Here is a 14,235-nt window from a genome sequence, read left to right as displayed (position 1 = left end):
GTCTGTGGCCGACCTCAGGTAGGAATATCTAATCCTATTTGGAGTTGATTAGAGATGTCTATGGGCGGCAGTAGCCACTTAGCATCAGATGGACTGCATGCTCGTCTCCTATTCCTAAATTATAAAAAAACTTCATAAAAAGTAAGAAGTCCGGAGGACTAAACTATTCGACTCATATGTAAATCAGCTGGCATCCACATCCTTCCACCGAAACTAAGAACTACACTGGAAATATGTGTGGCGGTAGCACCCCGGTCGAGCAATATTAACTCTACCAATTATAATTGAATTGTTGCAGAGATTGTAATGTATATTATGTAATAAAATATATATTTCATAAAAAATAGATCTACTGTAATTAACTGCAACAGTCACCATTCCTGAGCAATAATATGTACCTGCGATTCAGACTAAGGCTAAATACAAGCTTATGCATGAATTCAAAATAATTATTACTACAAAGGAAAGTAGCATAAGAAAAGCTTTGTTGAAGCTTTCCACAAAATTGTATGAAGTGAAATGAATACATACGGACCACACCTTATGCGGGTATTTTAAACTGACACATACTATTATTTTATTAATTGCGCTAAATAAATATATCTAATTATGTGCGTAGACAAGCACAACACCTTATCACTGTGTTATTGAGTTACCAAAAGCTTTAATCTTAAAATCATCATTACGCGTGGATGTCGCCCTCATAATGTATGTAATGTATGTACACCTTGAAATTTTTCTACTGACCAACGGAAGCTTCCGGGTATTAAACTTGAGTCCGTTTAACTACTAAAAACAATATTAGGAGACAACTATTGTGCCGGCAGCCATTACTTAAAGGTTAGTTGTGTTACAGTTTTTTGTCAATTAGTATGCAAGGAGCTTAGTATAAAAGGATCAGAAGCGATGTGTTAGACATCATTCGATTTCCTCGTCGATACAACACAAACTACAATGTTCAAGCTCGTTGTATTGTTCTCCGTGCTGGCTTTGGCGGCGGCCAAGCCTGGCTACCTCGCCTACAGCGCCGTGCCTGCCTACAGCTCAGTGTCGCAGTACAGCGCCGACGTCGTCCACGGATCCCCGGTGGTGCCCGCCGTCTACAGCGCCTACAACGCTCCCTACTACGGTGCCGTCCCCGCTGTGGTGCCCGGCGTCGCTCTGTCTCAAGCTCCTCACTCGCCTGCTGTTGTCCTCGATGCCGTGAACGGTGTGCCCCTGGATACCCCTGAGGTCGTCGCCGCCCGTGCTGCCCACTACCAAGCTAAGGCTCTCGCCGGCGTCCACCACCTCGCCAAGCGGTCCGTCGCTCCCGTGGCCTACAGCGCTGTGTCTCCAGTCGTTGCCGGTGCCGTCGTGTCTCCTTTCTCCAGAAGTGTTGTATCTCCCCTCGGTTACTCCTCTCCCTTCGTCTCCACCTACGGAGTTCCCGCCTACGGAGTTCCCTCCTACGGATACTCCTCCCTGTACCCCAGGGCCGTTTCCGTCCACCCCTGGTAAATGATTACTACATATAGCACGATAAAGTGATATTGACAAGATGTTTTTGTTGTAAATAATGTCTTCACTGCCGAAAAATATAAAATTTGAATATTAACCTATATTTCTTTTTCTTCACCACTGCACCTATTACCATAAGTTTTAATTTTGTTACTTAATATAAATGCATATTCATTGTTATATACACAGTAAATATTAATTAATAGTATTTAAACGATTTCTTTCAAATTTTTTTACAATTTTGTATTGCCGTTTCAAAGAAACTAATATTCAAACATTTCATCCATAAAATATAATTTAAATTCTTACAATAACATAATCCATTAAAAAAAGAAATGAATACAATTAATACGGTCGCGTTTTAAAGTACTGCTTCTAATAACAAACCACATTCTGATATCTGAAATAACCAGTTTTTGAGTTTACCTTTTATTCAAACTTAGCATTATCAAGATTATCAAGTGACTTTATTACCGTCGGCAAGTAATGAAAAGTCTTTATGAAGGCTTATTTATATTAAAACATAGACTTCAAAAATACATTAACCTTTATTCATGACTTTTATTAATAGAAAGAATATTTAAACAAACCATCAAGCAAAGCTGTGTTTAATAACTTATTTGATAGATAAAACTGCATGGTCTGACATAGCTGTATCTCTACATGTTCCATAAGCTTAGTGTGGGCATCTAGATAAAACTTTTTTTAAAGACGGGAATTCCTTTCGCCACTTCTCCATTACGAAACACCTAACGAAGTAATAGTAGTTATATCAAAAAATTCAAAAATAATTCTGTAAGTATTTCTTTTTTGATTGATTTAATTTAATTTAAATTTTCTTTGTTTGTCGTCAACCAAGTGAGTATTGGTAGATTTCGCATACATTTGTGAACTTTTTTCAATCTCTTAGTATACAGGTTTCACGATGTTTTCCTTCGCCATTAAAACAAATGATAATTAATTTGTATCAAGCACATAGTTTCGAAAAATCATAGTTACTTAGGATTCGAACTTCGGATTCCTCGATCGAGAACTGAGTTTCAATTACTAGGCTATCACTGCCTCTTTAAATGCCAATTTAACTTACATAAATAATTATAAATCAGACCAACGCTCGTCAGACGTGTGACAAAATTCTTGCAAAGGCATACTCGTACATAATTTAGGCTCGCTTTTGTTAGTCATTTCTGCTGGGAGTTGCCCCTGAGATTCAGAATGATTGAAGTTTACAAAGTAATAGGTAGCTGCTATTTTAGGACACTGTGACATGCTGTAAGTCGACGCAATCATAATCTACCTAGACGTTTATAAATAAAATCTGTATATAACTTGAAAATAAGTATCATTGTGTAAGCTAATGATTATGCTTATTTCTGAGATTCTATAAAACGAAATACTTAAATTATAAATGACAAATGTAAAAGTTTTTACATCTGTGTAAATAGTAATTTTAGCTACATGGACGGCTAAAATGACGAATATTAATAAAAAATATTTATTTTGACATGATACAGAAATTTAGCTTAAATATATTGTGTTTGTTAGCTAATAATCGAATTGTATAAATCCGACATAACCCAGCGTCGCTCGCACGGCGTTGGATACTATTTGAAGGTACCCTCGTGAACAAAAAAGGGGATCGAACTAAAAGCCGAATATAGTCACCAACGCCTCGTGTCAAAATTTATTAAATGTTCTGTATAAAGGTATTGTATATATTTAGCCGGGAATTTAACCAAAAGCAGAATATAGAGACACCTGTGCCACGTGTCAAAATTGATCAAATTTTAAAACATTTCAAGCTTAATATACGAGTAGCTATGGTGCAATCCTGCGCGTCGCTTAATCAAAAAGATCTGTTATAGGAAATAGTGTGACCTAAATTCGTCAGGAATACAATATGCAAATCCATTAGACTCCCTTTCTAGATTATTTAACACGTGATTAGGTCCCGAAGGTCCTTGCACGAGTTTGACCTATTTTCCCAATACTTTGTTGATACGGAGACAATCATACGAAGACATGGGCCGTTTTAGTTCTTCTAACAATTGAAACTTTATGCTACAATAATAAATCCATTAAGGTATGTAATTGTGGCAGTGATAGCAAGAAGCAGTGATAGCCTAGTGGTTAAGAAACGCGGCCTCTCGATCGAGGGGTCCGAGGTTCAAATCCCAGGCACGCACCTCTGATTTTCAAATTTATGTGCGTATTAGAAATTAATTATCACTTGCTTAAACGGTGAAGGAAAACATCGTGAGGAAACCTGCATACCTGAGAGATTTATAAAAAATCTTAAAGGTATGTGAAGTCTACCAATTCGCACTTGGCCAGCGCGGTGGACTATGGCCTAATCCTTCTCATTCTGAGAGGAGACCTGTGCCCAGCAGTGGGATAGTAATGGGTTGATGATGATGATGATGTAATTGTGGCAGTATTTTTATTTCATATCGATGTATCGAAGAGGCTTAGTTTCAAATTCAAGGCACGTGATGTTTCAAAATTATGTGCGTATTAGAAATTAATCACTTGTTTTAAGGGTGAAGGAAAACATCGAAGGAACACAACAAACAACATGGAAACATACCTGACAGATGTTAAAAATATATTTAAAGTAATGCTGTGTAAAATAACAATAATATAAATTTATAAATACCATAATGTAACAATAATCTTATATATAAAATTCTCGTGTCACAATGTTAGTTACAGTACTCCTCCGAAACGGCTTTACCGATTTCTACCAAATTTATGTGTATTCAGTAGGTCTGAGAATCGGCTACTATGGATTTTTCATACCCCTAAGTGATAAGGGTTACCCTTAACATTTTTTATTTATATGGCAACACAACGTTATAACCTTGTATAAAGCATGTATTTGTTGTATTATTTAAAGCAGATGTAGAGCCATTATCAGACGGCTTTGCTTAAAATTTAATATGCTGTTACAGGATACGCTAAGTACATGATGGCGTGAAATGTACGGGCGGTAGTAGCCATTTACCATCAGGTGGACTTCGTGCTCATTAGTTACCTCTGTATTTAAAAAAAATTACAGGAAAACAAAGAAATAAGTTCAAAACATTTATTTTCAAAACATTAATCTCAAATTCTAACTTACATCTAATCATCAATCAGGCAATCAGGTTTAATTACAAAACTCGTCCATTCATATTCCACTTTCAGTAATGTCCGTAGCCAGCTCCATGGTGGGCAATGATGGGTTTGTGGAGGAGGGGAGCTCCATGAAGGTAGGGGGCTACGACGGGCAGGGCGTGGGTGGCGTGCAAGTCCACGCGGTGCTGGTGCGACACGGCCACTGGCGCGACGTGGACGGGAGCCACGACGACATGGGCTTCATGGGCCACCGGTGCGTACGGCGAACGCTTCAGGATATGGTGTCCGACTCCGTGACCAGCTCCGAGACCAAGTCCGGCTCCAAGGCCAGCGCCAGCTCCGATACCACCTGCTCCAAGACCAGCTCCAGCTCCAAGACCGCCAGCTCCAAGACCACCAGCACCGTGACCACCAGCTCCAAAGCCGCCAGCTCCGAGACCAGCGCCAGCACCAAGACCGCCAGCTCCAAAACCGCCAGCTCCTAGACCGCCAGCGCCGAGACCACCAGCTCCAAGACCAGCTCCGAATCCGTGTCCAGCGTAACCATGTCCGACGCCAAATCCGTATCCAGTTGCGTAACCGTGGCCGTGGCCCGCTCCGAAGCCAGCGTGTCCATGGTAAGGAGCGATCACAGCTCCATGTACGCTGTGCGCTGCCACGACGGGCACCACAGCATGTCCTTTGCACAGCGCAAGGCAAGCGGCCAAAACAACGAATCTGAACATCTTGCGTCGGTTAATTTCTTACGAACAACTCAGTCGACTAATGTCCAGTACCTGAAAACCCTTGCTCTTATACTATGAAAGCTGAATCACAGTGACAGGATCGAGTCTCCTATCTAATAATAGATTCGTCACGCTATTGAACACAGTCTTTGTCGCTAAAAAAATATCGGAATTCACTTTTTGTTGCACCTTCGAAATAGACGTTAAATGATTGTTTCCGAATAAGTTAATGGAATATGCCTTTGTGACTAATTCGGACCTTCACCTTCGTATAAAACAGTATGTGTTTGTATCGTTTACTCATCGATTGCAGATTGCATAACCGTATTTAAGTTAAGTAAGGTGTCAATTTATTTTATGGGGAATTATGTTCGCTTCTACTGACTTCTATACCAAAGTAAAAACAAGAAAATATTTTTAAAGCATTATCTAGTTTCTTTTTCTTGTTTCATAATAACCAGATTTTTAGGGTTCCAGACCCAAAGGGTAAAAACGGAAACCTGTTACTACGACTCTACCCTCTATCCATCAAATTTCAACAAATGCTAAAAATAAAAAAATCTTGAAAATAAGTGGAAGTCGGCATACAAGAGTCCGCTTTTTCTCGACGTTTTTCGCTTTATCTATTGAACCATAACGGTTAGATAGTTCAAATTTCCACAATGAATTAACTTATATGGCTTCTATCATAACAAATACTAAAAATAAAAATAATGAAAATTTGGTTATACAGAACCTTCCAATTAAGATTTCGGCTCGCACTGCGCCAATTATTTAATAAATGAGATTTGAATTTGAACATACTTGACAGGTGCATAGGTCATTAGCATACGCATTACAATACAGAACATTGCATCTCAATCCGGCCAGTGCCCCGCGATGATGCAACCAGTCGATATGATTGGCCGAGAACTTGAATTCGTGATCGCGCAACCTCCGTTTATTACCGTTATTCCACTATAAAGCCACTACGTAAGCTTACGTGATGTGCTATTACGTCGGACCTCAAGATGTACGCTCTAGCGTTGCTAATCAGTGTAATATGTGAAGTGCAATGTCAAGTGCTACCTTTGATTTATGCGGCGCCGACTGCAGTTTCGCACCAATCTCGTATTGATATCAAACATACGCCGGTCTTTATATCGACTCCATATATTTATAGTCCGGGGATTTTAGAACAGGACAAAGCGAAGATTAAGCCCGTGGATGCGCTAACACCAGTGCTGGCTTCGGATGCATTTTTCACACCGGTTGCTTTAAGTTTTTATCATAACATACCATTGGCAAGAGCTTTGGAGCATCCTGTGTCTATAGACGGAGATCGCGAAGACATCAGTGATAACACCGTGATAGTAATGACAGAAAGTGTGGAACCAGAGAATCAAACGACAAAAAATGTTGTCACGGAAGAAATGACACCACAATCAAGTAATTCAAATTAAACTTGCGTATTGTATTATTAAGGTAGTAGAACCTTTTGTGGTTCGACTCCGGCGGCACCACCGGCACATCTATTTCTGCCTAATAATAGCAGTGTTAAGCGCTGCTATGTACTGGTTTGAAGAATGTGATAAGATAGACATATTTTTCCAAGGCATTCTAGCTTAGTCCTCAGGGGTAGCGGCGCATCTGTGGCCGACTTCAGATAGGAATATCTAATCCTATGTGGGCTTAATTACAGATGTCCATGGGCGGCAGTAACCACTTACCCACAGGTGGACTGGATGCTTGTCTGCTACCCTATATGATAAAAAAATTACAACGTGTGCTATTAATTTAAGATGAAGTAGACTAAGTAGAGACTTACTATTTGTTTATTACTTTTAGTATTATTTTATTTATTTAAGTAATAATTAGTATATTATATATTTAGTATAATGATCACAAGACTGTTTGACTCTTAGAAATGCTTTTATTAAATAAAATTTGATAAGAAAATAACGTTTCAATTTTTATTTCCTCTGCCATATTTTTGTTCGACAAATACATAATCGTGTCCATACACAAAGCTTCCTGTAAGTAGCATTACCATGAGTTGGCATAGAAACGCCACTATAGAAATGGTAAATAGAAAACTATTGTCATTTTGCTAGTGAATAACATAACTACTATCGTTACGGTATTTCTTGACAACGTCTGTCAAATTAATGACTCATGGGACCGAATTTGTATGTCAATAGATCATGACATTCGCCAGCGATTTGATTTCGATAGGTTTTTTACGTATCGAGTTACGTCACTACGGATTTTAGTTCTACGAGTAACCACCAGAGGCGCTGTACAATTTTTCATACATTTATTTTACGCAGTCGCTAGCGAGTAATACTTTTGTAAACTCATGGTAGTCCTATAGAAAGTAAATGTCACTATAGTAAATTTACGGTCTTATTCATAAAAAATGCTTATAGAAGGTTTTAAGCACTCATTAGTTAAAGTGTTCAATAAGCTTATAAAACGTTCTATAAAATTGCTTATTCATAAACGTTCCATAAACCTTCTATAACTAATGTGTCGCTAAAGTCAACTATAAATGAAAATGTTGCCATTATAGTGAAGTTCGGCGAACAAATTGACGAATATCCATAGATAAACATCATTAAATGACATTATTTCGTACTAAAAAATATTCTGTCTTGACATTCTTGTCAATGGGTTGTCTATAAAACCAAATCACATGTCAGTGTCATTGCATTTGTAAATACCGCGAATTTAAAAATATTTTATTTGTTAAATAAAATGGGATGTGAAGCAAAAGTTGTTAAAAGATAAAGGAGTGAAAATTGGTTGGATATTAATGTTTTATGTAATATTGATATAATTATATAAAGTTAAATTCAATTAAGTTTCGTTTTGTAAACATTCGCAATATCTTATGGCAGTAAACCCTGTATTTCAGAAGGTGTACCAGGACCTCTGCGATCTAATTTACGATCATTACGTACGAGATCAATTATAAAATTTACTGTCGATTTATTAAAGCGATAACGCTTCCTATAGTCTAATGAAAACAGATCACTCTTTGGTGCAATGATCTTCGAAGTGGACGGTTTTCTAGATTTTTAATAATCTAAGCTTTGTAAAATTTGCATTGTAATTTAAAATAGTGATATAATAATGTTATTTATCGGAAATTAAAATAAATTATTTCAAGTTTGTATACAAAATGGACATTGACATAATTTATTAAAAACGTATTGTCAAATTAGGTTAGTAATCACGAATCAGCTGTTGAGAGTCGGCCATCTTTGCCTTATAGCACTGTTATAGTAGGGTTCTGGCCTCTATAAGTTATAGAAGGTTTATAGAACGGTTTAGTGCCTAAAATGCGTTTATGAATAACACTTTTTGACAATCGTACTATAGCAACGTTATAAGTGTGCTATAACTTTTTATGAATAAGACCGTCAGTCTTTATATTGTTATAGCCTACCTTGAATTTCCTGGTAGTAAATTATTTGAATTCATAAGTAGTTATGAATATAACTAAAATTTAAAAATAAAAGCAGGTTAATAACGACACTGTAGGCAAACTTACATCAGAATTTTAAATTAATTCGAAGTTCTTGATAACCTAGTAAGTACCACTAGTTCCTTTTCACTGTCTCAAACAAGGATTACTCGTAAACTAAATCATGTGAGTACATACTCACATGATTTAGTTTACGAGTACTATACATAATTAAATAATAATTAATTCATTTTCGTTCTTGTTTGCCTAGTTGGCATTTCATGGCGGCAAAATAGACCATATACTCGTAAATGAAAGGTGTTAGAAGTATAATTAATTGACATAAATGAAAAAGACTTTATGTAATTGAAAATCGTTTATTTACAAAATTATTGTATGTACAGATTTGAAAATATGTAGAGCTACAGGAGAATTTGGACACATTTTATTGCATTATTCCGGTTACTGGGACAATTGCTGGGATTAGGGTATTCAAGCGAAGATGACGGGGCTGTGGAGAGCTGGGTAACTACCCAGAGGGTGGTAGGAGGCATAAGTTGAGACCACGGGAGCACCATGGTAATCAATTCTGGACTGGGACGAGTATGAGGCGGGAGCGACGTACGCAGTGACGGCTGAGCGCTTCTTGATCAAATGAGCGTAGTTAAAAGGAGACGCGATCAAGGGAGTGCGGAAGATGGGGGCAGCAGCGTAAGTCGATGCTACTAAGGGCGTAGTGGTGTACGTCGTCGGGGCGATGTAGGTGGCGGGGTATACGAAAGGCGCAGACCTCTTCTTGATCAGATGCGCGGTGGTGTAAGCAAGAGGAGTCCCCAGATGCGTCGTGGGCAGGATCGAAGACGCGTGGATCCAGGGCGCGCTGTAAGTAGTTGCCAGCGGAGAAGAGATGTACGTCGTAGGCGCGAAGTAGGGGCTCAGAGCCACGGACCGCTTCTTGATGAAGTGCGTGTAGGCAAGGGGCGCCTGGTAGAAGAACGGAGACGGGTGCACGACACTGCTGGCCTGCTTAGTGATCGTCGTCGTCGCTGGAGACACCAGGGTGGAGGAGAACGCGTAGGGCGTCAACAGCGCGCCGGGCTCAGCCACCGCCACCGCGAGGAAAGACAACACCACCAACTTGTACATCTTGTGGTCTGTGTTGTCCGTTGCAAAAACGAATGATGCCAACACAATGCATCGGTTCGTATTTATAGAAAGTCACGAAAATAAGGGCGATCTCATATTGTAAACCGGTGCAAGAAGGTCGTCCAGGAAGTTGGTATTTACGTTGACAAGGCCACCGAGACGGACAAGTCAGTTCATCACCGTCGTGACCGCTTAACTGTTCAAATAAGAGCAAATTGATCTTGATACATTTTCATTATAAACAAGACAATATTATGAGAGCCCGCTCTCGTTAAAGATGAAAGTTGAACGCGCCGATTATTTTTGCACAGATTAAGTTAAATGTTAATAGCATCGTTACTTACCGGTACCAGCTACTTATTATGATAATTTTAAATGGGAACAAAACATTGTGTTTTTAAAAAGCAATGCTTTAAATTTTTAACATATTATTATACTGCTGGTTCATACCTTTGGGGTTCGACTCCGAAGGCACCACCGCCATAACTGTTTCTTCCAAGTAACGGCAGTTTTGAACGCTAGTGTTTTATGGTTTGAAGGGTGTCTCCCTTACTTATCCAAGCCGTTCCAACATACCTCAGGAGTAGCAACTAAGCTGTAGCCAACCTCCAGTAGAACTCTTAACTGGACCAAAAAAATATACTTTTTCTTTTAACATAATAAGACAATTGATAGGAAACATGAACAGAGCACGATACTAATTTACTCATCAAAAAACTTGAAGCGGCAAATTACTTAAAGGATTCCTTTCCATAAATCAATAAATTATTCACTTAAATAAAGACACGCGTTCTCGAAAGGAAACTTATTTGCATACATGTCTTACGACATACAATTATTTACACCTAAACAGTCGCATCTCTTAGATTATTTTATAAAGAGTGTACGCATAAATTAATTATATAATTGATCCAATATATGTTGCATTGGTAATGGAAATTTTACCTATGAAAGATAGTAAAATTTACAAATAATATGTTTACATTCACTAGTATATAGTTTTGTATTACAGGCTGTTATAAAACTATACATACAAGTAGTAGGCTATTAAAAAACTTGTCCCTGTAGTACCCGGACCAGAATTGGGCTACGGTATCCCCTGCCTGTCGTAAGAGGCGACTAAAAGGGGCTTCCGGGGTTGCGGGCGGCAAGAGTGGGTGCTCGAACCGTCCAGCAAGCGACAGCGGTTTGTGTGGTCGCATATCGCTGTAATCATCAGGGTATGTGAGAGCGTAAATTGCTCCCCCCAGGGCAGAGCCCGATAGAAGGGCATCGCGTTAGGAGGACTCCGGTTGTGTTGTGTCCCTGAGTTCGCCACCAAACGCTGAGGACGGCCACCGGGGGGGTTTTAGTGCGCTAAAAGTCCCACATAACCCTGAGTCCTGCGTGCGGTACCTTTTGAAGTTTTCCCCCTCGTCAACGAAAAAAAGGCTATTATAAAACTATGAACTATACGGCACAAGTTTCCTCAGAGTGAGGGGTTTAACGCATAGTATATAGTGCTTATTGGTATGTGTCACACACCTTTCATATTGACTCCTTTCAAAAAATTAACACAATACTTTCCTTCATTGTTACAATTGACAATTAATCTGTAATACGCAGATAACTTTGAAAAAAGCGGTGCGTGCTTGGGACTACTAGCTCAAACCGCTCGGTTGCGAGGCCAACTTTCAAGCACAAGCCTTCGCTACCAAGATGTTTCGCATGTCAACAATTAAAAAACGTAACATTAGACCAAATAGTGTGTTAATCAGCTGATTTTATTAACAGCTTATAAAACACAAGGTTAGACAACCCTAGCTTAGGCAGATCGTGAGTCAAAAATAGCCCGTCTTGAGCTCTCAGCCGGGTCGCGAGGTCGTGTCGTAGAGCACGTGTTCTTAGCCTAGTTTCAGGTCGAGTTGCGATGACGTACCCAATCCTGAATTATGCATGAGTTAAAATCACACTGTTACAGTGCGTTAATGTCTTGAACGCATGAAATGATAAAATAAAACGTTTATTTAATAATGATAACATTCGTTTTAAACATTCGCAGAAGCTACTTTGTAAGCATAAATAAATTTATACTTGTGACAAGCACCTCCAATCTTCCATTACACATACATTATTATAATAAACAATATACTCAGATATCTAAATGTATTGATAATATTATAAACTTGATAACAATGATCAAATTAAATACTTATTATTATAAAAGTACTTAAAAATAATTTGATAAATTAAAATAATTTGTATTTAACGTCTTAAATAGTATATACCAGTATGCCACTGCTGGGAACGGGTCTCCTCTAAGAGTCGGGGGGGGTTAAAGCTATAGTATATCGGGCGGACTTATTGAGAACACTTTACACATGGAGGTTTACTCGCAATGTTTTCCTTCATCATTAGTAAGTGATAATGAATCTGTAATACGAACATTTTGAAAAATCAGCGTTGTGTGCTTGGGACTCGAACTTCAGACCATTCGGTTGAGAGGTCAAGTTGTACGCACAAATCTCCGCTATCAATACCACGCCGTGATGACTGTATTTGTTGATAAAGGCCTGTTAAAAAACTCATAGGCAATAAACAATTTATATATTGATGCTGCTTTCTTCTAATGACTATATTTTTAAATTAAATAACACGGGCAGTAGGTACATAACCATAATCTAAACGATACTCGTATTCATAGACGATATAGCCATACAGTCTAAAACCACAAGACCTGTATCATAGAACCTTATTCAATTAATACAACTACATGAAAATGTTTCATCACACAAATTTAAGTACATTGAAGGTTCGATTATAAGTAAACTGGAATATATATTGTTTAAACCGAACATAAAAAGTGCTATAATGTAGAGCTCATATTACCTTTAATTTACGAGACATATTAACGCGTACAGACTCAATACCACATTGTGACATTTAATGCAAGTCTTGATATTTGTAGGTTCAACTAAAGAAATCAGCACGTCGAATAAACATGTCTTTCTTTTATTTTTCACAAAAGGATGCCTTTTAAGATAACTAAAGATTTCCGGCATCAACTCGGTTAATTAAATCATGCGGTATTTAAGACCTTCGCAATCATCCCGTAGCATCAGTGTTCCTGAGCTCATCAAACAACACAGACCTGCAAGATGATGAAACTGGTGGTGTTGTGTTGCGCGTTCGCGGTGGCGACGGCGATTAGCCCCATCTACATATCTCCTTTCGGGGCGTACCCCTACGCCGCACCGTTCCCGTACGCTGCACCGCTGGTACAGCCTTACAACTACCGCGGTCCGCTGTCGCTGGCTCCCGGACAACCCGCTGAAATCCTGGGCGCTGATGGCCGCCCGCTCGACACCCTGGAAGTGAACCAGGACCGCGCAGCGCACTTCGCCGCCAAGACCGGCCTGCACCTGATTAAGAAGCGCGCGGCTAACCTGCTCCCCTACTCGTCGTACGCCGCGTCGTACGCCACGCCGTACAACGCGCGCGTCAGCTACGTCTCCCCCTACATACCTACCTACAACGCCCCCATCATCCGTGCCTACTAAACCAACCCGCGACCTACTTCTGACACCTGATTTGAAATAATACATTGATTACAATTCGAATTATTTTGTTTTACTAATTACTTGTCATTAAACAAAAAATACAGGCTATGCATGTGTCCTGTCTACAAATCCAGCCGTCTACAATTATTTCTGTTAGTAAATTATAATATTCCTAACACATTACACATACAATATAAATACACGTTTACTGCTGTGTTCTGGTTTGTAGCGTGGTAAGGGACACACACTTTCGAGGCGTTCCAGCTTAGTAGTCTTCAGGGGTAGCGGTATATCTGTGGCTGTCCTCAGGTAAAAATATCTAATCCTATCTGGGGTTAACCACAGATGTCCATGAGCGGTAGTAGTAGGTACTAACCATCTAGCAATGTAAACTGCATACTCGTCTTCTACTCCCATTTTATAAAAAAAGAGAAGGTGATTTTCCACATACATTTTGTATAGGGGTCATAGATGTGTTTTAAGGATCGAATTGGAAAAAAATTATACACCGAATTTAGTATACTACTTAAGTTTAGATAAGTTACACATACGCTTGCTACTATCATTACATAAAAACGGAGTATGTTGTAAATCTGATAATCTCGCGGCCTTACCGTGACTAAAATACAAATGTATAAAAATCGTACATATCCACGTACATACCGTACATATCCACGTATCGTTATGAGGGAAAAATAGGTGAGGAGGTGGCGCCACTGGACACGAACCACAAAGGGTTCCACCACCTTCAGACTCTATA

The 14,235-nt window shown here is 39.1% G+C and overlaps 3 protein-coding genes across 3 annotated transcripts; 2 read left to right on the top strand and 1 right to left on the bottom strand.

Moving 5' to 3' along the window:
• Positions 1 to 911: 911 nt before the first annotated feature.
• Positions 912 to 1,597, top strand: LOC140756284 (uncharacterized). Its single transcript, XM_073091767.1, has one exon. It carries the CDS (start codon positions 955 to 957, stop codon positions 1,498 to 1,500), a length of 546 nt encoding a protein of 181 aa, XP_072947868.1. The 5' UTR covers positions 912 to 954; the 3' UTR covers positions 1,501 to 1,597.
• Positions 1,598 to 9,147: 7,550 nt separating this feature from the next.
• CPH13 (cuticular protein hypothetical 13) lies at positions 9,148 to 9,978 on the bottom strand. The gene has a single exon (XM_073091762.1). It carries the CDS (start codon positions 9,934 to 9,936, stop codon positions 9,283 to 9,285), a length of 654 nt encoding a protein of 217 aa, XP_072947863.1. The 5' UTR covers positions 9,937 to 9,978; the 3' UTR covers positions 9,148 to 9,282.
• Positions 9,979 to 13,017: 3,039 nt separating this feature from the next.
• LOC140756285 (uncharacterized) lies at positions 13,018 to 13,535 on the top strand. Its single transcript, XM_073091768.1, has one exon. It carries the CDS (start codon positions 13,074 to 13,076, stop codon positions 13,473 to 13,475), a length of 402 nt encoding a protein of 133 aa, XP_072947869.1. The 5' UTR covers positions 13,018 to 13,073; the 3' UTR covers positions 13,476 to 13,535.
• The last annotated feature ends 700 nt before the right edge of the window (positions 13,536 to 14,235 follow it).

This window comes from Epargyreus clarus, unplaced genomic scaffold (genome assembly GCF_041222505.1).
Source record: "Epargyreus clarus isolate Ecla_fem2 unplaced genomic scaffold, WU_Ecla_fem_2.2 ptg000034l, whole genome shotgun sequence".
NCBI lineage: Eukaryota > Metazoa > Arthropoda > Insecta > Lepidoptera > Hesperiidae > Epargyreus > Epargyreus clarus.
Note: the sequence above shows the minus strand (reverse complement) of the source record. Positions and strands in the feature narration are given on the sequence as shown.